At 41.2% G+C, this 25,732-nt stretch overlaps 1 protein-coding gene across 1 annotated transcript in view; it reads right to left on the bottom strand.

Annotated features, from left to right (window-relative positions):
• Nachralpha6 (nicotinic acetylcholine receptor alpha6) overlaps positions 1–25,732 on the bottom strand; it is a 332,523-nt gene that overhangs the window by 223,784 nt on the left and 83,007 nt on the right. Inside the window, exon 2 of the mRNA XM_078191877.1 lies at positions 1,070–1,209. Coding sequence (XP_078048003.1) covers positions 1,070–1,209 — 140 coding nt within the window. The remainder of the gene's footprint in view (positions 1–1,069; positions 1,210–25,732) is intronic.

Below are 25,732 nucleotides of genomic sequence, written 5' to 3'. Positions count from 1 at the left end.
TCTCTCTCTCTCTCACTCTCTCTCTCTGTCTCTCTTAGTCTCTCCAGCTGTCAGTCTCGCTCTGCCTCTTTCTCCCAGTCTCCCTCTCCTTCTCTCAGGCTCTCCGATACTACAAAGTTGTCCAACGTCGCGTAGATAAGGATAAATGTACTCGAAGCTAAACTATGATTGATCGAGGAGACGGAAGACCATCCTGCTGCATGGAACTTGGTGACGGTGATTGGTGAGTCTTTATAAATCTATTGTCTATTTAAGACGCCAGATATCACATGATACCCGGGACACTGCGACTCTTATATTCTTTCATAGAAAAGCTTCCCTTTGTATATATGTATACATATATATATACAATTATTTAAAATATATATTGTAAATAATTATATTAAATAATTGTATAAAATATATATATACAAATAACAATAATAACATATTTCGCGGTGTCCACCATTATTTTCTATTTATAGCAATAATAACACATATCGTATTTCGCGGTATCCACCATTATTTTCTATATAGAGCAATAATAACATCCACCATTAAAGAGCGAAGAATAAACTTGGCGCGCGCGTGCGAGCGCACAGTCATTCAAGGCATTGTGTATCCGCGGCCGCGTTACTATTACGCGATTCTAGGTAGGTACGTGTTTCTCCGCGGCATGCGACGACGACGGTGAATATAGGAGAAAAGAAATCCGATCGAACGGTAACAGACAGCATTCATATACGATTCAGGTAACTTCTCTCATATGTGGCGAAAGAAAAGGAAAGAGACGGGTCATAATAGAAATCTTTCATATCGGTGGAGTTCCATCGATGGGGTAAGACGAGCGCGCGCGTATACGTATGTATACGGAATCCACGAGACCGCATTGTGCTTGCGATGGGAAGCGAAAATGCTTCCGACGTGGATCCTCTCTAATGCGATTCTCTTAAGACAACCAGAAAAGCCAATGTCGGCTATTGCCGCGCACGGTTCCTCACCTCTTCTGTACATATTCCGTACCGAAGACGCGAACCACTTGGACTTTCTGTCGATGGAGTTTACAACACGTGATAAGAAAATCACTTACCACGTCTATGATCTGCTGCAACGTGATGCCGAATTTCACCTCGAGAGGCTCGCTCTCGTTCGCGACCGGCCGCTCCAAGGTGTTGTACGACGACAGAAGCTCATTCAATAAACGTTTCTCATGGCGTCCGCACAGGCTTTCTGCAACCAGAACAAATTATTCGAGGTGAGAGGCGGGGGAGGAGCCAAATTTCACGGAGACTTTCGAGCAATCTCGTCGAGCAACCCGTTAACGTGAACTGTTCTAGGTAGACGGTAAAGTATCGTTAATGTTACGGCGGGTCGTAAATGACCCGATCATTGGTTTGATATTACTCGCATACAGTATTATTATTATTAGAATAATTTGTATTGTTATTGCAATGGTATTAGAATAATTTATATTGCTAGTGTGATAGTATTACAGTAATTTATATTGTTATTGTAATAATATTACGATAATTTATATTGTTATTCTAATCATATTACAATAATTTATATTGTTATTTAAAATACTGTATCTCTGTAACAAAAAATCGCAGCTTAGTTTATTTCACCTGAAATTAAAGAGAAAGAACCAAACTTTATTATAGTTAAAATGGCGTCTCAAAAAAAGAATTTTACAAAGCCCGTGCATTTTTTCGATTTTATGTTTTATAAGACAACGTCCGAGATTCTTCGAAATCCGCCGGTTTCCTTGCCGCGGTATTAATTGCCCGGTTGCCCCGTACATCAAAGTTTTGTCGTCGAGCGAAATTCGCTTTTCGTCGAAACTTTGTTCGGAAATTCCTCGAGGATCGTAGATCGCGTATCAAGCGCGCCGGATTCTATATAATTGGGGCAACGATAGTGAGTAAGCCACTATAATCCCCTGGCAAACCTGCTAAGCTGGCCCCGCATTCGGCCCCGGCCAAATTGAAACCGTACACATTTTTAATCGCGCTAATGCACGCCGGACGAAACCCCGCTCGCAACTGCAGTTAACGATTTCCTTGCGAAACGGTGGCGATTCGTTGAAATTCTGAAAGAAAATAATAAGCTATCTAATAATTTATCGTTTAATGAACGGAACATAGCGCGGACGTATTTTTACTTTTTCGCGTAAAGATGACGTAATTTTGAGGTTAGAATACCATTCCGCGGATCGATTAGTAATTAGTATTGTTTTTTGAACTTTCTAGTTCTTAATTAACTATTATTAACGTTGATTCGAGGATAACTAACTTCTAGAATTTATTTTTTCGCAATTTTCTAATATTGAGCACTTCGATTTTCGCCAAGTTTGACGAAATGCACAGACCTAGCAAAATTTTTTTAGGAAATGCCGTTTTGACTATAATAAAGTTCGATCCTTCCCCTTTAATTTACGGTAAAATAAACTCGGCTGCGATTTTTTGTTACAAAGTTACAGTATTTTAAAGTTACCCTTACAATATACGATGACTTTTCCTGAATCGACGATGATACAGGGGTCTCTTTAAACAGCTATATCTTCGCTAAAAAAAATCGCAGCTCCATTCCTCTTTTTTTAAATTAAAGATAAAAGATCAAACTTTATCCTCCCATAAACTAAATCTCCGCAAAAAATTCTACAAAGCCCGCACACTTCGTCAAACTCGCCAATTTTCAACGCGACAAACCCAAGCTCTTACATTATTACAATAACAATATTCCGCGCAACAAAAAATCAAAGAACACTATTTCAAAGCAAATACTTCAAGCTTCAATTTAAAAAAAATTTCATCAGCCTCCAACGATTTTTCGCGAAATAATCGCCAGTCAAAGTTCACCAAATTTCGAACGAATTTTGCCTACGCAAAAACACTTTCAATCACCGTACTTTGTTAAAAAAATAATAAAAAAGCTGCGCTAAAGTTGTTTAAACAATTTACGGTGAGTAATAATAGATGGACGGAAGAATGGTAAAATAGTAGTATAGAATGGGTGAGTTCTGTTGGGTTGATCGCGGAGGCCGGTTAATTCTTCGATTAAACCGATGCGCGCAGGTCGATTCGGTCGCAACGCGATATTGTGTTAGGGCAAGGCCGCCCTAAACAGGTACCGAATCCGGCCGCGGTGCCGCGGTCGAATGCAAAATGCAACAGGATTGTGTCTCTCGTCGAGAGAATAATGGCCCGCGAGGCCGGGGGCCGAATTCGGCGCACGTGCACCCATTGAAGACAGACCGAAATATTGTAGGCTTACGACAAATGCACTTGCCGGCGAACCACCCTCTTTTAACCTCCCCTCTTTCACTCTCTTCCGCTCCCTTTTGCTCTCTTTCACTCTTTTTCGCTCTCTCTTTTTATCTTACTCTCTTTTCCTTTCTCTCTGTCTCTCTTTCACTCTCTCGCTCTCTCTCTCTCTCTCTTTCTTTCTCTCTTTCACTCTTTTTCGCTCTCTCTTTTTATCTCTCTCTTTCTCTCTCTCTCTCTCTCTCTCTCTCTCTCTCTCTCCCTCTCTCTTACTACGACGACAACGCGGACACGATTCAATACGCCTCGCACTTTTTGTTCCTGTCGTCTTCCTTTCCTCTGTCTCTCTTTTTTTCTCTCTCTCTCTCTCTCTCTCTCTTTCTCTTCCTGTCTTTCTCTCTTGCTCCTTTGTTCCGTGTTTTCTTTTTGTCCGCTTCCAGCATTCACAGCACATTCAGGGGGGACCTTCGTTCGTCGTGCCTCGACATGCTCGGTTGATCGTGGCCATTGACGCGATGCTTTATATAAGAACTGCTCATTTTCTCTCTCTCTTTCTCTCTCTTTCTCTCTCGCTCTTTCGTTCACTGTTTTTCTCTGAACAGGATATCCCATTCTGTTGCATAAATAAATGAATATAGCGGAAAATCTCTGCGTCGCGGGAAGACAGAGCTGCCGCGTTTTACCGAACTGTACCTGGGGTGCATTGGGTGCTGGAATATTAATCCACGGCTAACCCTTTCGTTGTGAGAATGGTTATGGTTGTTTTCTGTAGGTTGATTATTATGGACAAATTATTATGTTAGTAGGAAGTAGGTGGTAGTATTTTTATTTAGCTTTATCTGGTGTTTTAGAGTAAGATTATGATTGTTGTTAAATTATTATTTTACTGATTGTTGAGTTTGAAGTGCAAAGTAAATTGTTTATCGGTTATTAATATATTTAATAATTATCATTGTATTTATTTAGCTTCTCTGGTCTCTTAGAGGAAGCTGATAATAGTTATCGAATTATTATTGTGCTAATTTTTGACCTCGAAGTATAGAGTAAATTGTTTATCGATTGGTAATGTATTTAACAATTATTAATATATTTATTTTGCTTCTCAGGTCTTCTAGAGCAAGCTGATGATAGCTTGATGCAACGGTCGCGCGATGGACGCGTCTGGCAATGGGGCATCGCGCCACCGGAACTTCCCGTGGTGGTCCCCGATAGCGCGGAGAGCATTCTCGGTGGAGCTAGCGATGAAAACAGCGAGTATTTCGACGCTAATTTAAGTACAATAGTTCATTATGCCGAATGAGCGGGAGAGGGTGTGCTTTGAAACCGGCCCGCGGAGGACGACGATCATTATAGTAATAAAATTCCAACGGACCGGGCAAACAGCGTTGCGGACAGGATGCATTCCATTATACGAACAGTGGACTATTGAATAGGAGAGGCTATTACTTACACAATTAGAATGTTGATAGACGTTTTGTTGATTAGTTTACAGGTAAAAATACTCGGGGAAGATATAATACATTTTATTTAATATAGTATAGTGTATTTAATGTAATATACTGTATTTAGTACAATATGCTATAGTTAATGTAATATACTGTTTTTAACAGAATATCCTATATTTAATATGGTATACAGTACTTAATATAATATACTATATTTAATATAATATACTGTATTTAATATGGTATACAGTACTTAATATACAAATATGCTATATTGAATATAATTTATTTACTATATTCAACATCGATTCGAAATAGTCTCGATGTTTCAATTTCCAAAAACTATTAATAGAACGATTAGGTACCATGGTCGTCTCGAGTTTCTATAAATATTTGCCGTCCAAGCCGGAATTTATCGTATCGCCTAATATTTTATTCGCACTGTGTCCGCCGTATCTCGGATAACATTTTTTTTTTTCGCCACGCATAAATTGCCGTCGAGCCACGGGATCCATAGCACAGGGTTTTCTCGGCGCTATGAATATTGCCACCTAAATCCTTCCCTACGTAATTCAGCTGCTACTGCTGCTGCTGCTGAAACTTTCACGCCATCAATCCTATCTTATCCTGTATCGATGTTTATGCGATTCATTCGCGAAACTTTCGCGCCGGACCTCTCTGTTCGTCTATTCGGGGCTGTTTGACATTAATCATCCGATATCGAACGATACTTCGACGATCGTCGGAGGGATGGGTGGGTCTTTACGCGACGGGAAAATTGTGCGAGTCTATCGCGAGAAATGTGAAGCGAGTTTAAGTGTCCGTCGAAGCGATGGAATGTTCGTCGAAACGACGGATAAATTTGCTACTTGCTATTTAATTTCTATTTCTTGAGATTGATGATGATTAATTATTGTTTTATGATAATAATGAAAAGATTAAAAGAATTAGGTAATGAGTCTTTTAATATAATAATTAAATAAGAGAGAGAGAGAGAGAGAGAGACTGAGAGAGACTAATACTGAGGGGAAACGAGAGAGAGAGAGAGAGAGAGAGAGAGAGAGAGAGAAATAAACAGAGAGACAAAGAGACAAACAGCGAGAGAGGGAGAGAGAGAGAGAGAGCACGTTGTATGAAGTATACGTCTGTGCCTGTGTGTGTGTATGTGGATTCAGATTCGAATAGTTCTTATTGTTTACTAACGACAGGTATCGAGATCGGAGCACGTGTTCCGTGTATGGTATTACAAAGGTGATTAATCAGAGCAATGCAATATGTCGGCACTATATAAACTAGAGTTCAACATTGGATCAATAGCACGCGGCACCACATTTGCCTAATCTGATTAACGATGACATTGATTTCGTTCTAACGTCGAAGATTCCTCCTTTCTGGGTCGAATAGAATTGTCTAAGGAATTATCAGCGGAGCCTTTTTGAAAATCGACGAGGTATGGAGATATTTTATTATATATTTTTTTTCGAGAAATATCGATTTTAATATAATACATAACATAACACAATTATTACGGAATTAATTTACTATAATATAACAAAATTATTACGCACTATAATATAATAATTTATATTTATTAATTGATTTACTTATTTATTCTGTCGCATTTTGCAATAAATTTGACGATCTGTACGCGAGTTTTGCAATTGTCCGTTCATTCATAAACTATTTTGTATACGTTAATAAAGCAGGGAATCAGCATCAATATCTTTTTTGCATATACGAATGTCGATCGAAACACATTTTCATTGTTTATCAACGGTGAATATCGAGATTGGTATAATGGATATTTCGAGCGGTAAATAAATATTCAGCATTATACCAGGAACGATCGAAACTTTTTAATCATCTGCTATTTGAAATATCGACACACCTCGTCAATGGCGATTTCATCTTTTATTATTTACGATATTGTTTAAAAAAAAATGGAAAAATATTAACACTGAATTTAACTTTATTATTTTATCCATTTTTCACTTGCTGAATTAAATAATTTCTCTGATCGCATAGAAATTGTAACATTACCAGCCAAATTGCCAGCCATTTTTCGGTCACACTATAGCATAAAATTCTGTATATTATGTTACACAATTCTATATAGTATAATATACAATTCTATATACTATAGTATACAATTCTCTATATTACACAGTATAGAATTCTATAAAGTAAACTCTGCACAAACAAATACCATAAAAATCATTAACAAATAAAAAACGACAAAACAATTTACAAACACCATTTATAAACAACAAGGTATTCGAAAAAATAATTCCTGCTTTCGGAAACTAGTTTCTAAGACTGTACCGCGGCCGCGATGTATACGGCAACGCCGCGTAACGTTATTCGCAACGTCGCGCAAGCGTTTCCAAAATTTCAATGCGCCGCGCGGCGTTACGCGTAACGAACGAGTAATTAGTAATTCATTTTTGTGTAATTGCGACGGTTAAACCGAGCGTAACGTTGGCCGCCGCCACAAAAGGGATTTAATACTGACATAAACAGTTTCACGAGTGCCAGGAAGGGGGTGGGGGGACGAGGCGCGAAACTTATAACCGGGGGACTGCTTTTCACCGGTTCTCCCGGTCCGTCGCGTTCGCAATTCGCTTGAAAATCCCCCGCGTCCCGTCGCACGTGTCTTTTTACGAACGAGAGGCCCGCTGCTTAATTAGCAATTGTACCTTTCCTGTTATTCGATGCTTTATCCTCGAATTTCAAAGCCGCCTGTCCCGGGAAACGTTGATTAATCGCCCGACGACGGTGGCAAATGTGAATTGTTGCGATTTGGATTTTGTACGTTTAGAATGATAGTAATTTCAATAATAATTATTATAATAATTATAATAATGGTTATTAATAATAATAATGATAATAATAGTTATAATGAATTATATTATTATTAACAAACACTGCGAGACATAAAAATTATTTTAGGAAACGGCTTCCAGTGCAGAAATATATATTTTGGTATATTTTGCAAATGTATTTGTTAATGTTTCTTCCTAAATATTTGTTAATACTTCTTCCTAAATATTTGTTAATATCTCGTCCTAAATATTTGCAAATACCTTGTCTAAACATTTATAAAAATCTTTTTCAAATAATCACAAACAATAAACAAGGTACACACAAAAATAACATTGCCAATTTGTTAATTATCGGCTTCGAAAGTTGTCGAAAATTTCACAGGAGAAATCTCGTACGGACCAACAAATACTCGTCGCAAATTCGAAACGAATCGCCGTCGGATCCTTCGGCGATGCGGCGGTCGACAAGCTGTTCTTATTTTCCATCAAGGTAAAACCGTGTCTATAAATAAAGACGATAACGATCGATTGATTCTGGGTCACTGTAAACGATCGTACTCCTCCGCCGGAGATTAGTTCGATTGAAAGTTCGCCGGCCGAAACTGTGCGCCGCGCCCGTCCCTTGGACAAGAAAGCAGGAAGCTGCCGAAACAACCGCGACGGTCCGAAAGAACTTCTGCTCGTAATAGACGAGGGGTAGTTGCCGTCGAAACGACGAAACTGTGGGATGAGGAGGAGAAGGGGGAGGTGAACAAAAGAAGACGAGAACCGTTTATTTTTGAAGAGAGGCTCTCTCGATTTGCATTGCGACCGCGTGGCTCGCTGGAACGGTGACAAATGAAACGGAAATTAAAGCGCCAGAACTATGTTTCCTTTTTTCTCTATTTTTCCTTTTTCCTTCTTCCATTTTTCTTTCTTTCTTACAGCGGGTTTCGTTCGCGCGAGAACGACCGTATACGCGCGTGCACGCGTCGAATGCACCGAGCAGTAGAAGTCGACCAGGAAATGAATGCCTCCGCGAACGCGAACGCATTCCGGCACTGAATTTCTGAGCGGCTTCCCAAGACATTGACGAAACGCGGCGTTTCTTGTTTCTTTCTCTTCTGTCGAGAAGACTTGGTCGTAGAAACGTGGGCAAGGTTTGCGGAAATTTATATTTTTAGGAAGGAAAGGGTCGATCGAGATGTGTGTGAGATAGAAAGAGAGAGAGAGGGAGAGAATACTAGCAATGGAGAGACAGAGAAAACTAGAAATAAAAAGAGGGGACACTGGCAACAGAAAGAGAGAGAGAGAGAGAGAGAGAGAGAGAGAGAGAAAGAGAGAGAGAGAGGAAAAGAGAGAACGAAAGACAGAGACAAAGCAACTTCGAGGAAGAAACATGCCGGGAGAAGGGTAGAAAATGTGGAGCGCAGAAAGAAGAGCGATACACGTCGTTTACCGTCTCGTTAACGCGGCGCTACGCGGCCTCGGCTAAATATGTGTGATAACGGGTGTCAACGTGAATAGGTGGGTTGGCGGCTTTTTCACAGCACCGATGTCAACGTTCCTCCGCCCGTCGACGTGTACCCTGTGTGCGCGCCTCCGGGAGCCGCGCCGCGCCGGCATGAATGATACTCCCTTGGGTATGTAACGACGGAATATGGGACAATGATAGGAATTGATTGAGCCTGTTGTTCATTTAACGCCGAAAATTTTCGCGCCCCGTGCACGGGCCATCATTTAAGGGTTTCGCGTAATCGATCAATCATCGACGCCACCACGTTTGCCACATGTTTGTCGGCCGGATGCAACCGACATCTCTATAGTTGCCAGCAAGAGTATGGGAAAGGTGAATATTGTGTTCTTATATAAAGTTCCTATTTTTGCCATAAACGCCACAAAATCCACAGGACGATTATTATACTATACGTGTGCGCTAAAAATTCTAGAATATTGTTTTCGTGTTTCCAGATGATTGTTTCAAAGGAATTAACTTCGTAGACAGGAAAGGAAGGGTGATTTTCGTGGAGACGTCAACGACGACGTTGTTGAATGGGATTTCTATGGTCAGTTGTTCCCGGAATCCTCGGGGAGGATGGATTAGGTATGTAGAATGTCAAGATTGGGCTCTCACGTACACGAGGCTGGGCGGAGGTGGTGACAATGACGAAGACGTTGCTTATCTCTGCGACACGTGTAAATACTGGCGCCGCGTCTCGGACACGACAGGGCGACGCCCCCGCTTACGAGATTGTCTTTTTACGATCCTGACTAACTTCAAACATTTATTTAAATAAACCCCCAGCATCGTAGCATATATCAAATATGCTATATAATATTGTTTGCTAATTTATGGCAACGCGATTAGGTAACGCGATTTTATGGAAAATAGTTTACGTAAAATATTTGCGAACGAATATTATAAAATCGATGAAAAAAGGATTATTTATTGTTAAAATCGAACAAGAGAATTAGGTGTATTGTTTATCAAGTTAATATATGCAAAATTATTTTTTATATTCTTACTATAGATGTGATTTTTAGATCAAGTCATTAGAACAAGGTATAATCATAATATGATATAATATAGTATACTATAGTATAGTATCTTATAATCTTTTATTAATTCTTAATTTAAAGCTTCAAAAAGACGTACAAATTGAGACGTCTTTAAAACGTCTTATTTCAAGCGTCAAAACGACGTACAACTCGGAACGTCTTTACAAGGTCTTAAAGACGTCCTAAAACGGACGTTCCATACCTGAGACCTATTAATAATATTTAAAAAATATAATAAATTTGCATTATCCTATGTTCACTATTTTTCTAAGAAAACAATACATTATCCATATATTATCATCCATCGTTACCAATAAATGTTAAGATATGCTCGTCGAGTACAAACAATTTTCCGGTGGACGCGCGTTTCTTATTGTCGCAACGAACCGTCGATGATCGTTTATCGGAAACACGTCGTGCCGGAGATTCATGGAAACGCGGCGAATTAGCTTCCCCCCCCCCCCCCCCACGCGCTTGAGATAATTAGCATGAAACGATGGAACGCAACCGTTCGGGCTAGATGTTAATTCATTGTTGAAAATTTCGTTGCTCTCACGTCGCGTGTATCGCGCGCGCGGAATTCCATGCCGGAACTAAGCTAATTCTCTTATAATGATTCGTAATCCACGCGCTATACGCCAGTGGCCACGTGCAAACGTGGTATTTAAATTTCCATTCGACGCAACGCTAGACAGGTGAACAAATTCTGTTTAAACAATTACCGTCCTATCCGATTTAATTAGCATGGTTTTTTTAAAATTATGCAACAAAGATTTATACCAGTAGTTTCACTATTTAACAATTTTTTAAATCTAAAGTTTATTGTTATAATAATTATTTTAGGAGTTAATAGTTAACCCTTTGAACTCGAACTTATTTTAATTGTAAATCAGAAATAATTTTCTAGGCTCACAGAATTTCCATTTTATGCAACAAAGTGCACATTCGTGTAAATAAAAAGCCACTATTTAACAATATTTTAAATCTAAACCTTGTTGTTAGAAAAACTATCCTGGTACGTGCTGGAACAACGTTCAGCGAAGCCTCAGAGTCGCCGCTCGAGTGCGAAGGGTTAATACCGCGGGTGGAGGAAGCGACGGTGTTCTACGGTGACACCGTCTAGTGTCCCGTTGTCACGGTGTTCCGTGCCGAAGAGTGTAAAGAGCCGCTCTGAACGCGATCGCGCTGAACAACACCCACGTAGATTCGCAGGCGTGGGTATTATGCTCCGCGTTCTCCTCCGCGTGGTACACGCTCGGGCGAGCGTAGAATGCGACGGGTAGGTAGGTAGTATATATATATGTATATGTATATATCACGTGCACGCGGCCTATCATGGACAAACGCGTCGCAAACTTACCAGTTCCTGTTCTACGGCCGCCTATAGACTGACGTCTAATAATACGGCGGCTCTTGAAAAATTATGACGACGCGGCACCGGCTGCGTTTTATACCCGTCGCGTTCCGGATCCACGCGAACTCCAAGCGCGTCGCTGAATATATTCGTTAGGAATGAAAATGGAACGTTTTGTCTTGGGACGAGTATACTCGTCATGGAGAAAGTGTCAGTGTTTTCTGTTGGAACGAGTATACTCGTCGCGATGAAATTGTAATATTTTATTTTAGGATGAATATATTCGTTGTAAAGAAAAGTCAGTGTTTTCTTTCAAGACGAATATACTCGTCACGTTGAAATAGCAATATTTTATCGTAGGACGAATATACTCGTCATGAAGAAATAACCACATTTTAACTTACGACGAATATACTCGTCACGAAGAAATCACAATATTATACATTAGGACGAATATACTCGTCACAAAGAAATGACAATATTTTGTCATAGGACGAATATACTCGTCACAAAGAAATATCAAACCTTTCCGTCACAACAAGCCAACTGGTTTTAATCATATCTCAAATCTAAAGACTCGACTACAAAGATTCGAACACAGCTCTAATCGAATTTGGATTCGCAAGAGTCTCTCGCAATGTATTTTTCTGCTCGGACAGGAATTCCGACCGCGTAGCAGAGATACGTCCCCGTCGTGGAAAGTTTCCTTTTGCTCGCGAAATATCTCGAAGTTACGAAGGTGGAAACCGTGAATTCGTGCGACAAGCGTCGGCGACGGTATTCTGAAAAACTTACCCCCCCCCCCCCCCCCCCCCCCCCCCGTTTCCCGCGCGCGAACTTCCAAACAGCCCCGCTCGTTCTCCGCGCAAATTTGTAAAGGGGCTTCCGCGTATTCGAAACTTCGCCGGCACTCGAGATTTTTCGGGGTACTCTTCGAACTTCCGACGGTGGTTTTTAAACGCCGGCATAATTAGATCGCTGTTTCGCGGAATTTCAAAGGCAACTTCGCAACAACGTTGTTATGCAACATAACAATATAAGATAATACAATTACATAATTTCAACATTGCTATTATGCTCGGTTGTTTAATAATTATGTATATTATACAATTCTTGAATTTTTATTCCTTGATTATTTTTACGTCAATAGGAATGTTTATTGCTAGGTAATATCATAAAATAATAATGAAATTCCTTATTATTAACGCTTGTAAAACTAGCAAGTTAAATGAAGTTTTAAATCAATTGTAATAAATAATCAAAATAATCTTTACAAATTTCAACCCTTTGCACCGGATAACATTTTAGCTGTAAATTTAGAATAATTTCTCTGCGTCTATTTTTCGTTGAAAAGAAAAGAAAAAGGGGAAATAAAATATCATTTTTATTCGGTGAAACGGACGAATGTTCGTACCTAATAAATTGTTACGAAAAATCTCCGTCGCGCGAGGCAGTCTCGTTAAAGCACGGGCGAAAGGGGGTTAGCGTCGCGTAAATCCGGCGTTAAACATCGCGTCTCGTAACGAAAACGACAACGTACGCTAACGCGGCGCCGTTGTAGAAGCCCGTTTAGCACGAGGTATGATCATCGTGAATAAATGGCGTCGGTTGGGCCACCTGGATGGCGGATCAGAACGGTGCACAGAAGGGAAGGGTTGGCAGCTGCGATTGGGTAAGTTGCATTCACGCGGGGCCGAAGATCCGCGAGCGGTGCGGTTCCGCTAGCTTAATTCGTATATACTGCTCTCTTGTTATCTTGTCTATCGCTTGCTACATAAGCGAAACAAACCGCTCGCGCGCGCCGCCGCCTCTCCTAGAATTGATTATCCCGATGTCTGACTTCGAATCCGCGGGCAACTTTGCGCTCCTCTTTGTCCGTTCGCCGTCTTTGTCGCAAGGATTCAGTTCCAGCGTTACATCGGGAACAATAGTTAATTTGCCATTGTCTTGCCAGCGAAACTTATACCCCCCTCCGTTCCCCACCCCGTACAGGTTCAAGATCATTTCCATCCCTCGAACATTAGGGTTTCGATAACGCGCCCCACGAAAACTGACAATCCGCCGGAATACCGTTCACGGAATTGCCATAATTATTAGAAGCGACGCGGTGTTCCGTGGCTGATACAATGACGTCCGGATCGTTTATTATGCATAGAGTATTGTTGTGCTTGAGGGAACAGGATTGGAGACGATTTGTGTGGGAATATTTATTGTATAATTTATATATACTGTAATAATTATGATAATAACGATTGTTGTTGTTATTATTTATATATATAATATTTATTGCATAAATAATGGAAAACTAAAGTGATAAACTAGTAAAAAAGTAAAGTTAATAAACTAATAAAATAATAAACTAATAAAATGACAAACTAATAAACAAAGTAAACTAATAAACTAATAACATAACTAACTAATAAACAGAGCAAAGTTAATAAACTAATAAAATGACTAACTAATAAACAAAAAATAAAAAAAAAGAACATGCGTTCTTTTACACTAATATATATATTCAGAACGAAAGAACCCTAATCGCCGACATAATTACGAGAGAAATGATATCGTTAAAGAAAACGTTCACCATGAAAATCCTCCGAAAACCGTAATTGCATCGTGATTAAACAGCGTCGAATTTCTTGCGAGTCCTGTTAACGCGTTCAAGCTCATTGGGTTTCCAGAAAGAGAAAGAGCGAGAGAGAGAGAGAGAGAGGTACACGGTTGCTTGTCAAAGCGTATCGCGCCGCCTCTGCGGCGTTTTGCGTTTCATTCGAGGCGTGAACCATCGGCGAAAATTACTGTTCCGCGATACACACCCAAGATAAAGAGACAGAGCGAAAGAGAGAGAGAGAGAGCGGCGGCTTTTGTTGCCGTCGCGAAACGGCGAAACTAGCCGGGAACGCGCGCGCTCTCGGACCACCACGGGGCTCCACCGGCATCGGAACATCCGGGGAATTACACCAACTAAATGCTGAGAATGTTTCGAGTCGGATCCGCGCCCGGTGTCCGGCCAACAAAGACGAGCGGCCATTATATCCGGGCGATGTGCGAAATTTATATATACAGGGAATTGTATTCGTAGAGACATAGAGAAACCACCGAGAGCGGAGAGGAGAGGAGGGAGGCTAGGGTGGTCCCGGGCTCTCTAAGACTATGCGCGATCCATGTATTTCTCGGTTGGTCGACATTCGGCCGTGTTTCGCAATGTAACCGCCTTGCGATGCGACCGCTGCAAAATGTTTCGCGAAGGCATGCACCGTCGGCGGAGGCTTCGCGTGCTTTTGAATTATACAGCTGCCCGGGCATCAGCTAATATGCCCGGCCCTCTCACTCTGCCCTGTATTCTTCTCCATTTCTCTGTTATAAATAAATTGATAAAGTCTCTCTTTCTGTTTTCTTCTCTCTGTCATACTCTCTCTCTCCCTTTTTCTCTTTCTCCCTCAGTCTCTCTCACTCCCCCTCCCGCTCTCTCTCTCTCTCTTTCAGTCTCTCTTCCTCTCTCTCTCTCTCTCCCCCTTAGTCTCTCTCTTTCAGTCTATCTTCCTCTCTCAATCTCTCTAAGTCTCTCTCTCTCTCTCTCTTTCTCTCTCTCTCTCTTTCAGTTTCCCTCCCTAAATCTCTCTTTCCCTTAGTCTCTCCCTCTCTCCTTAAATCTCTCTCACTCTCTCTTAATTTTCTCCAAATTTCGAAAATTGCTATACTACCACCCAAAGTAATTATAACAGTCTCCTTTATACTTTACAATTAACAAATTCGCCTCGTCCTACAATCTCACCCTACCGAAAAGATCGTCTTCCGGAAAGGGTTAAATCGTCGCGATATCGCGATATTTTTATCGTCTCGTTGTCACGAGACGGTCAAGGCGTCGAACAGAATCGAAGACGTCCCGAGAACGTAACGCGGCGCACCGCGAAACCGCATTTACCTTGGCCCCGGGGCGTTGATATTATTCGGTGCGTAATGGGCGCCGCCGAGCCCCGGAGAGAGAGAGAGAGAGAGAGAGCGCGCATATGCACGGCTATTGGTTATACGGGTCAATTGATTAGGGCAGTCAATCAGCGAGTAGAAGATTCGCATTCCAATCGCTCCGCCAAACCAGCGTTGCCGATTCTCCTTAGGTTAACAACATATAGGCAGTCGGCCGAGGCTGCGAATTCCGTCTGGATGCGTGGGATGCTCGTGCGGCGAGCGAAAAGGCGACGCGCCTTCGATTAATCGCGCTGATCTTCTGGTTAATTAGTGCGCGAGTGTCTTTAAAGGCGTTGGTTTTCTCGTTAAATTAACTGCGCTTAGAATTTTTAATACTTCTATTTCAACGAAGTTTCAATGAGAGAAAGGCGACTCTGAGATCATAAAAAATTGCTATATTGTTTTCCTGAAATTAAATAACCGATTCCTTAAATTATTTAATAGACAATTCCTTAAACTGTTAAATAAACAATTCCTTTAATTGTTAAATAATGGACGAATAGAATCGTACACGATAAATAAAAACAGTCGTAACAAATAAAAATACTTTAAGTTCGAGAAAATCGAGAATTAAGTAAATGTACATTTCCTCTTCGAATAATTTGTCGGCGTTAAAGACAAGATAAAATTGTTGATAAATTTCCCCGATACTTTTACAGTTCCGCTATCTTTACCTCGCCAATTTTCACCGCGAATTTACCGCGGCAATGTTCGACCCTCTCTCGCGTTTTAAAGAGCCGTAGCAACATTCGGTTCGTTCGATGCGCCGCGCGATAAAACCGCAAAATAAAACCGCACACCTGCAGAAAGGTAGCCTAACGAAACACGCCTCCTTGGTAACGTTCGGATCGCTGTGCCAGAGTACTCGGTATCGGGGAGCGTCTTGAGAAAGACCGCGGAAGGAAGCTCCTCCCTCCTCTCCGTCCTTCCATAAAAACGCGAAATTATCAGGCCGCCGCGATAAACGGAATTGCGCTCGAAGTTCCGGCGGTCGCAACACGTGTTCATTCTCTTTCGACGAGTTCGCCGCAACGAAAAAAGTTTCGCAGCGTGGGTCCGTTCGATTTACGATACTCTAAACGCGGCTATCCGCGGGGAACGTTAACGACGCGCATAAGTTTCGCAGCTATTGGGAGCACAAATTAGTTCTGTCGACGTTGAATTTTTCCCATTGAACTTGTATCATCGAACTTATAGTACTGAAGTCGTGTCAGTGAAAAAAGTAAAATGATCAGAAAAAAAGTAAAATGGCCAATTAAATCGGATCACCATCAAAGTCCATGGTGTGAGAGAAACGTCGCTTGCCACGCGTCGACGATCTAACGAAAAGCCTCTCTTAGAATAAATAATTGTTGCACCGGTACCCACGATCGGGGAACTCGACAGCGGCATGGAAAACAAAGGGCAATATCGAGGCGAAAGAACAATAAAACAAGGGACAAAGCAATCCGGCGTAACAGAGGAACAGGGCGCGGCGAGGGCGGCGAGGGCGGCGGCTAGGCAGCTAGGCAGCTACGGGACGATTTACAAAAGCGGCGCGTTTCATTTCTCCGCGCAAACATTAACTCCTTTAAAAGTCGGCGTTCTCGCGCTAACCGTTCGAGCATGCCCAAGAAAACGAAAAGCGACGGAGAGAGGGGAGGGAGAAAAAAGTTGTGTTCGGAAGATTGTTTCCTGAAACTTCATTGAAACGAAGCAGGCGAATGTGCGCACAGTTAACCGGCGCTATTGTGTCAAACTTCAATGAAGTCGCCGAAAGGACTGATAGCTTTTCGTTGCGAAGACGCTGCGGAAAATATTCTGTTGCGTCCGAATCGGATTACAAAATAATCGTAAGAATATATATGAACTTAACAAAATATATGTATATTCCCCTAATTTAAAAAATTCACATAATTGACAATTTTTCTTCAGCATAAAAATCCATCATAAATCATATTTATTAATAAACGAATATTCTCGTCAAATATTTATTCAATAATTCCCTATTTATACCATTCGCATGATCTTCATGTCCTATGTCCGGGAATATTATACATATATCCAGAGTATTATATTATAGTAATATATTGTTACATCGAGTTTGGTACAGGATATTCTACGCACGTTCGATGCGACAGCTCTTTTATTATACCACGGCAGTATCGTTTTTCTATTTGACTCGGAACCGAGAGCCACCTGATAATTAATGCGCGCGATTATATCGAGCCGCCTCTTAAAACGATTCTCCCGCTTTATCATGCGAAATTATGCCCCGCGTTAAATGATGGAGCAGCACGAGAAGTGGAGGCTTCGAGCTTTCGAATCAGCCTTGGGTATCGTGCCTCCGCGATCCTTTTTCATTAAATTATAACGGATTCGACGGTGAACTAGGAAATGCGGTATTAAAATGTAAGAGAGAATTCAAGAGGAATTGGAAGATAAAATATGGTATAAAATATAAGTTACAGTATAATATAAAATATAGTATAGAATATAATATGAAATATAGATTGCAAATTCGCGCTCCTCGCAATTAAACGATTGATTTGCGAGAATTGTTGCCGCGAATAAATCTATACAATTAGGTATTAGCGTTTCGGCGCTGTCGATCAGGTGCGTGTGCAATGTTCACCCTCCTCCAATACCCCATTGATTACGGACAGAGAGACAGCAGGACGCGCAAAGGCACGCGAGCTCATAGGACACGTGTCCATCCTTGTGTTTGTGCTGTACATAACGCCGTCATAGTCGATGCGACGCATACGTACACACATATATATACACACACACACACATATATATATATATATATATATATATATATATATATATTCTCGTCGCAGGAAAATATTGTGCAAGAAAGGTAATGATCGACGAGTCGCTCTTTTTTTCACCGCAAAAAGTTTCGCGCTCGGTTAAACGGCAACGGGTTGTATCACGCCCACGCGATGCAACGTCGAGCTGTAAATAATGCGGAAAGCAGGCGAGCGAATCGCTCGCGAATAACAGCGCGTTTTATGGAACGCGGGTGCATAACGCACGCTTTTGTCCGAGCAAGAAACCGCCGTCATTATAGTGTATCATCGCCCTGGCAATTGATAAGCCACCGATCTGCAAACAATTTGTTTAATATTGATTTCGGGTAGCGCGCTAATTAGTTGATATTATTTAAAATGCGCCGCGCTGTGAAAATAAACCGCATTTGCGATATTTAATTGGTTCAGTTTTGATAAAAGTTGTGCGAGGATATCAGAGTGGAATTTATGGTGTTAAATACATGGTGTTTTGAAATTATGGTTTTTGGGGATATTGGAAGGTTCCTGGGGTGATTTGCAACAACTTTTTCCTTTGCAAGAATTTTCTACAAGGCGTTGTTGAGGAGATATTGAGGAAAAACGGCGACCAATGAGAGTCGAGGCCATGGTGTGCTGATTGTGCTTGGCTCTGATTGGTCAACGTTTTTTGTTAATAACTTGTTAACGGAGGCTCGGAGAAAATTTTTGTAAAGGAAAAAGTTGCTTTAAATGATGTCAGGAACGTCATTTATTATTTTAATTGTGGGATGAACTGTTTTGTAAGTAAAATAAATATTGCAAAATAAAGATTATCTGCAATAATATAAATATCACTTTCTATGCGTTGCATTAATTTAATTATTTTACAGAACACCAATAAGCAAAAATTAATTAACAAACAACGCCAAACGAAACTTTATCAACATTAATGTTTAAACTATAATTTAAACGAACAAGTACGGGAAGGCATCGCGCTATAAATCGTTTGATTCCTCATGAGATACGGGGAAACGCCTAGATCAATAATGAATGCGAAGGCGTTACCAATCGTATTACCCGCGCGCTCTCGCAATAATATAATACCTATTGACGTGTTGCCATATTCAGTAACCTAACGTGCTCACAGTCGATAACGATTGTCGTGATTTTCCATGTTCAATTGGCGGGGGATGGAACTTGACGTGCTTAAAGGGGAATATGTGTTAACCGCCGGCGATCGTTTAATTCCGAAATCTATAGTTTAACAATTGGTTTAGAAGCAAAATACATTTCCAAAAAATTCTTACATTTCCGATAATTGTTCGAAGTTAGAATATTCTGTGTTTTAAGCATTATTACAAGAAAAGGTATAATTGCAACAGAGGTTCAAGTTTGAGGTTAGGTTACTGTCAGCGTGGACTGCTTTTAGTTCAAAAAAGTTGGGTAAAATTATCTATGTAACATTGGCTATGTAAAATTGGCGATAAAAATATATCGCGGATTTTCATTGAGCATAGTCTTGACCCTAAAAATAGTGGAGTTGCTATAGTAATATCAGAGCGTACTATAGTCATAGCAAAGCGTACTATAGTCATAGTAGAGCGTGCTATAGTAATAGTAGAGCGTACTATAGTCATAGTAGAGCTTACTATACTAGACTCAAAGACTATATAACATCCACTCGTCGCTCAACTATCCCCACTCTCCGAGATAATAACTCGATCATCGCATGACCTAATCGAGGTTCCAGCGCTCGCAAGGAGCGCCCCAAAGTTTCCCAGTCCAGCTAGCATCGCGTTCAAAGCGTCGAACATATAGCGATTTCGTCTACAGTAGCATCGATGCCAGGCAAATAGTGTACGCGAGGTCGGCAGCGAATGAAAACTGATAACAGAATTTGCATTGCGTAGAAGTCTGTACGCAAACAGTCTCTCTCTCTCTCTCTCTCTCTCTCTCTCTCTCTCTCTTTCTCGGACTGTAAACACGCGAGTTGGTCGCCGCCGCGAGTCCGAGACACGGGGTTTGGGTATGTGGCGTTGGCAAAACTTCGCGCGGCAGAGAAATTCGGTGAAACTAACCCCCGGCCGGAGCCGAGCGTATTTCTACGGGCAACGGCGGCGTGTACTTACCGACCACGTATCCTAGTAGTAGTAGTTGCACGGCCGCGGACCGGAACTACGCCACCGGAAGGCATCTAACAAACGGGAGAATTCGGATTTCGGTCCAGACTAATCAAAAGCCTTAATTGGGTTTCTGCCAACGCGGAGGATCTGACACAGTGGCTCCGATCTGTCCGCGCGTCGCGCGCGCGCGCGCTCACGGATTTTCCATAGCCGTCCGCGCCGCGATTTCATCGGGAACTCGATTATTCCGGCTGGATGGTAGCCGTGTGATTATTAATCCCATGGCTGGACGGAAACCTACCCCTCTCGCGAGCAATAGTACCATAGGTTTCTTTTTTTTTACCGACGTCTCTTGTTCCCCGATAAATCCGTAGCATGCACTGTAGCTACTGCAGGGTTGTTTCAAAGATGGCATATAGAGGGTGGAACCAATTCTCAGCTACTCAAAGGCAATTTAATTAATTGAAGCGATGCTAGGAAGTTAATATTTATTAATGGGGTGTTAGAACCCTTTCGCTTCTGGAATGTTCTAGTCGAATTCAGTTTGTTCAAATATATTGCGATGAAAAACAAATTAATGTTTCTAAAATCGATCGTAATTTTCATGCCTTTCTTTCGCGAGGAAAATTGTCCTCGCCATATATTTAATATAACCACATATTTTTCAATAATAAACTAAATTAACAATAATAACTAAATTAAGTCGCAGAAATCGCTGAGAAATGAAGCACGAAAATCGCGAAAGCGGCTTCGAATCGGCCGCGCGAGAACGAGAACGCGCGGCCGCGAAGGGTTCGATATTTCCCGCGAAAGGCTCCGTTTCAAGGATGCGCGGCTAATTACGCGACGCGGGAATCATCCCCATGAATAATTTCGATCCCGTTGCTCTCCAGATACTCGTGCCAGTTGAAACGAGTCCTGTCGCGCGCGGAAAATATCGCAGCGCCGCGCGAAGCTTCTTTGCGATTTCCGCTCGTCTTTTGGCGCGGTAAAATTATAATTTTGCTCTTAAATTAAAGCTTGTAATCTCTACTTTGTTATACGGTATTTCAATATTTAATATCTTGCATTTACACTAATATTTTATACGAAAAACTTGACCTATTCAATGGTAGCAAAATTAATGTGTCGAAAATTTCTAACCAAGAAATAATCAATCTTTGAACAGCCATAACTTCCTTAAAAATCATCATAAAACAATAACTATACTTTCAAATTAAAGCTTGTACTCTCTACTCTACGACAGTGTAGTCAAATTTTTAATATTATAATAATTAAACGCTCGAAACCCTCGACGCGTTCGTTACCTTGGGGGTGGAGGGGGGTTGGTGGAAGGGTCGGCTCCGTCGTTCCTTCATTTCGCGCGACTAATTCCCTACATCTTAAAGGATTAAAAGCGACGGGGTCGCTTCCACGAAATTACGAACGACTCGTATCATCCACTTTAAGCTTATTTCCTCGTGGCGTCTCATAAATATTAAACGCGACTCGCGTCGCGGCTACAGGCTTTCGCAATTTATATCGGCTCGAACAGAGAGAGAGAGAGAGAGAGAGAGAGAGAGAGAGAGAGAGGCGACGGCTGCTTTCAGAAACGCCCGGTTTTCTTATTATATTTATTTATTAATTTAAGCATTCGTTCAAGTCATTTAATTCATTTAATTCAAATATTGATCTAAGTAATGTAATATCGAAGTGTTAACTTAAATAATGCAATTTATTTATTGTTATTTCTTTTCGTTATTGTTGCTAATTTTGAGAATTTTTCAATATATAAACAGCCTAAATTATTTATTATTATTGTGACAGTAATTTTCATTGTCATTGCGAATTTTAAACGTTTCTCTAATATATAGAAAAATCGAATTATAGCTAATTATTATAACTACTACTATTATCCTTATTATTATTATCATTATTATCCTTATTACTATTATTATTATCGTTCTTATTACTATTATTATTGCAGATTTAGTAAATCATAGAACGAGCAATAACACTCGAAAGCGACACACACTATACCAAAACGGTAGCCGCAACCCTAAAGTTCGGTTAAGAGGTTCGCAAGAACAGCACCGCCGTGCTCCACGATTTGCTCCTCCTCCTTCCTCCTCCTTCCACCTCTCTCCCCCCACTCCGCATCTATTCGGAATTATAATCTACTTGAGATTCGCCGTGCTTCGTGTAACGGGTAGAAGATAGTAATTTTCTGTAACGGCGGCGTTCCGGCGCGCGCGGAAGTTCGCGCGGCCGTTATATACCGGAAAAGAGAGGAATATACACGCGCGAGAAGTATTTAAGGACAGCGGGCGCGGACGTCGTCGCCGGTGGTTTACTCGGCGAGTTCCAAAGTCGGGTTGACTTTTCAGCTTTGAATAATGTTTAAGCAACGAATGCTTTGATACTTTAAGGACACAGAGCATCGGGCGCCCGCTACCCTTCGCTTACGACGAACTTCATCAAATTATGTTAAAGCCTCTCTAGTTGCTTCCGCGTTCCTTTTTCTTTTTCTTTTTCTTTTTCTTTTGTAGAGCTTTTTCTGCAAGCTGCACTCTCTGCAACTTTTATTCTCTGCACTCTGCACTCTCTGCAACTTGCAAGCTGCACTCTCTGCAACTTGCACTCTGCAAGCTGCACTCTCTGCAACTTGGACTCTGCAAGCTGCACTCTCTGCACTCTGCACTCTGCACTCTCTGCAACTTATATCAGACGACAGCCGGGTTTTGTCAGGTTATGTCAGCTCGCATAACATCGCAACCCCGTGGCGCCGGGTCACTATAGCACAAATGGGTAGGTATGTAGGGTAGCCAGCTATGTACTGCCCGGCTCCGTCGCGTTGACGTATATTTCCCTTGGATCGGCCGCCATGGGGATTACCGTAGCCGCGATCCTAATCCCGGCGGCGCCGTATGGGCTGGAACTTCCTAATTCCGCTTAGTTAACACTACCCCGATTACTATTTAATAATTTCCGAATATCAGCCGGGCGCTGATAGAATTTCTCAACGCTCTCTCGCGCGCGAGCGCGAGACATAACCTCACAGACAGGGAATTCGCTCGTCACCGTTCACGCTGATTATTCGGCTCCGTTAACCCTTGATTGTGAAGGCCTGTTAAACCCTTTGCAATACGATCCCTTTCAAAACTGTCGAGGGATTGTGTGGAATGAAACACTCGCATAGTGTAAATCTAGTGTAAATTTATTATAAACTAGCGTAAATTTATTATAATCTAGTGTAAATTTATTATAAACCAGTGTAAATTTATTATATAATTATATAATTATATTTAGAGGAAGATAGAAAGGTGCGGTGGATGAAATATAATTATACCGATAGGCGCACGATACGGATAGCACAGACTATACTAAAGAACTTGTAAGCTACGCGACACAGTAAGCATTTTTATGCTCAGCTTAATTATGAGTATACCAGAACGAAAACCAAGACCAATTGCAAATTTACATGAACATATTGTTAATTTACATCGTGGCTTAGTCTTTTTTATGGAAGAAGGGGTAAATGAATAGAGAGAGGGGTGTGAAGGAATAGAGGGTAGAGGGGGTGAAGGAATAGAGAGAAGTGCTCAGGGAAGCGTGAACGCGTGAATGAAGCGAAACGCGAGATCGAAACGTTGTTTCTACGCAACTTTCGCGGAAGCCGCGGCGTGTCCAAGCCAATAATAAACGATCGACAATGTGAGCAACTTTCGCGGCTGCGTCGCGCCGTTAAACAAAAAGAAGAAGAAGCCCGATGACGTGTTCATCTCGGCGGCATTCGTCGCTAGTTGGACAAAGGGATGGATAATAAATAGACGGACCTTCGCCTTCGACGATTCTCTCTTCAAAAGAGGGAAAAAGAGAGAGAGAGGGAGAGAGGGAGGATCAGTGAAATTTTCGTATTTTCTGCGACTGTATCCCGGGTGATCCATACTATACGGGTTGTCCGGAAAGTTCGTGCCGATTTTTTTAGGAAAATTAAAACGCAGCTCATTTAAATATGAGTACACATTTATTAAATTATATGGGTACCAGTCGTAGCGGTATTGTTGGCACTAAAAAAAAATGCAGAATATAGTTGGTACATTTTTTGAAACATCGTCCCTGTTGGGATTTTATTTAGGAAAATAAAATACATGTGCGATGAAAGCGGGAATCGCGAAAACAACGAAAATCATGAACAATCGTATCGTGTAAAAGGAGACGGAAAATCAATAAAAAACAAAACGAGAGATTCATGGGCTCTGTCTATGTGTTCGTATAGGATGCTATGGTGCGTCGATTCAATGATTTATTAATAGTCATTTGAAAAGTATAGTGCTCGGAAATATACCATAGAGAAATGGTACAAACTTGGGTAAAAGTTGGCCGACTTTGATTGACGATAACTCTGTGACAAATTATCGTAGAATGATGGGGCATCTGCTAAATTAAAGCTTGAAACCTCCGCTTTAATATGGCGTAACTAGATTTTAAATTCGATGCTCCTACGCCACTGTGATAATTTTAATACGATGCTATGTTCGTCGTATTGAAAATTCCGATTTTTGTCAAGTTTGACAAAACGCACAGGCTTCGAAAAATTTTTTTTGCAGATGCCGTTTGCACTGCAATAAAGTTCGATTCTTCCCCTTTAATTGGAAAAAAGAGAGACCTAGCTGCGATTTTTTCTCACAAAGTTATAGCACTTTTAATTAACCCTTACATTATACGACGATATTTCGTCGAATTATCTTAGCCAAGTTTGACAAAATGCACGGACTTTGGAAAATTTTTTTTCGAGATTCCGTTCGCACTGTAATAAAATTCGATCCTTCCCCTTTAATTCGAGACAAAGTAGACTCAGCTGCGATTTTTTTTTGCAAAGTTACAGCGCTTTGAAGTCACCCTTACTTAACCCCGAATTTGAAAATGCATTTTTCGATACAAGAAACATTGCCTTACATTTAAATCTCCAATAATCAAGCTCGTCATCAAGATTAAAATCCATAAACGGCATATCAAAATAGAAGCTCCAAGCTTTAATTTAAGATAAGTCTCGTCATCGTACGATCTTTTTTTTTTCAAGTTATACCCCGTTAAAGTTGGCCAATCTTTATATCAAAATTAGCGAAAATCTCTTCTTCGAAGCTACGATTATAATAAAATAAAAAAGGGTATGTGAACGGGTTAACAAACCGATGTCAGACATCGCCAAGAGCAGTCCCCCACTCCCTATACCATGCAAGAAGTTTTTGCTTTCTGTCGCGAGGTGAGCACAGGGAACGTGCCGTTAATCCAGCCGCGCGCCGCGGCTTCGTTAATGCAAAGTCGGCTAATTAATTTTTTTCCACCGAGCCGTACGCGCATCCGCGGAGAAAACTGTGTCACGCGGAGTAATAAAAAGCTGTTACGATGCGTTCGCTCCACCTCGTCGTCCACCTCCCCCCCTTCCAACCACCCCCTCGACGCTGAGTCGCGAGAAGAATGGATATTTCGTCGCCGATACA

Source organism: Augochlora pura, chromosome 10 (assembly GCF_028453695.1).
Source record: "Augochlora pura isolate Apur16 chromosome 10, APUR_v2.2.1, whole genome shotgun sequence".
Lineage (NCBI taxonomy): Eukaryota > Metazoa > Arthropoda > Insecta > Hymenoptera > Halictidae > Augochlora > Augochlora pura.
Note: the sequence above shows the minus strand (reverse complement) of the source record. Positions and strands in the feature narration are given on the sequence as shown.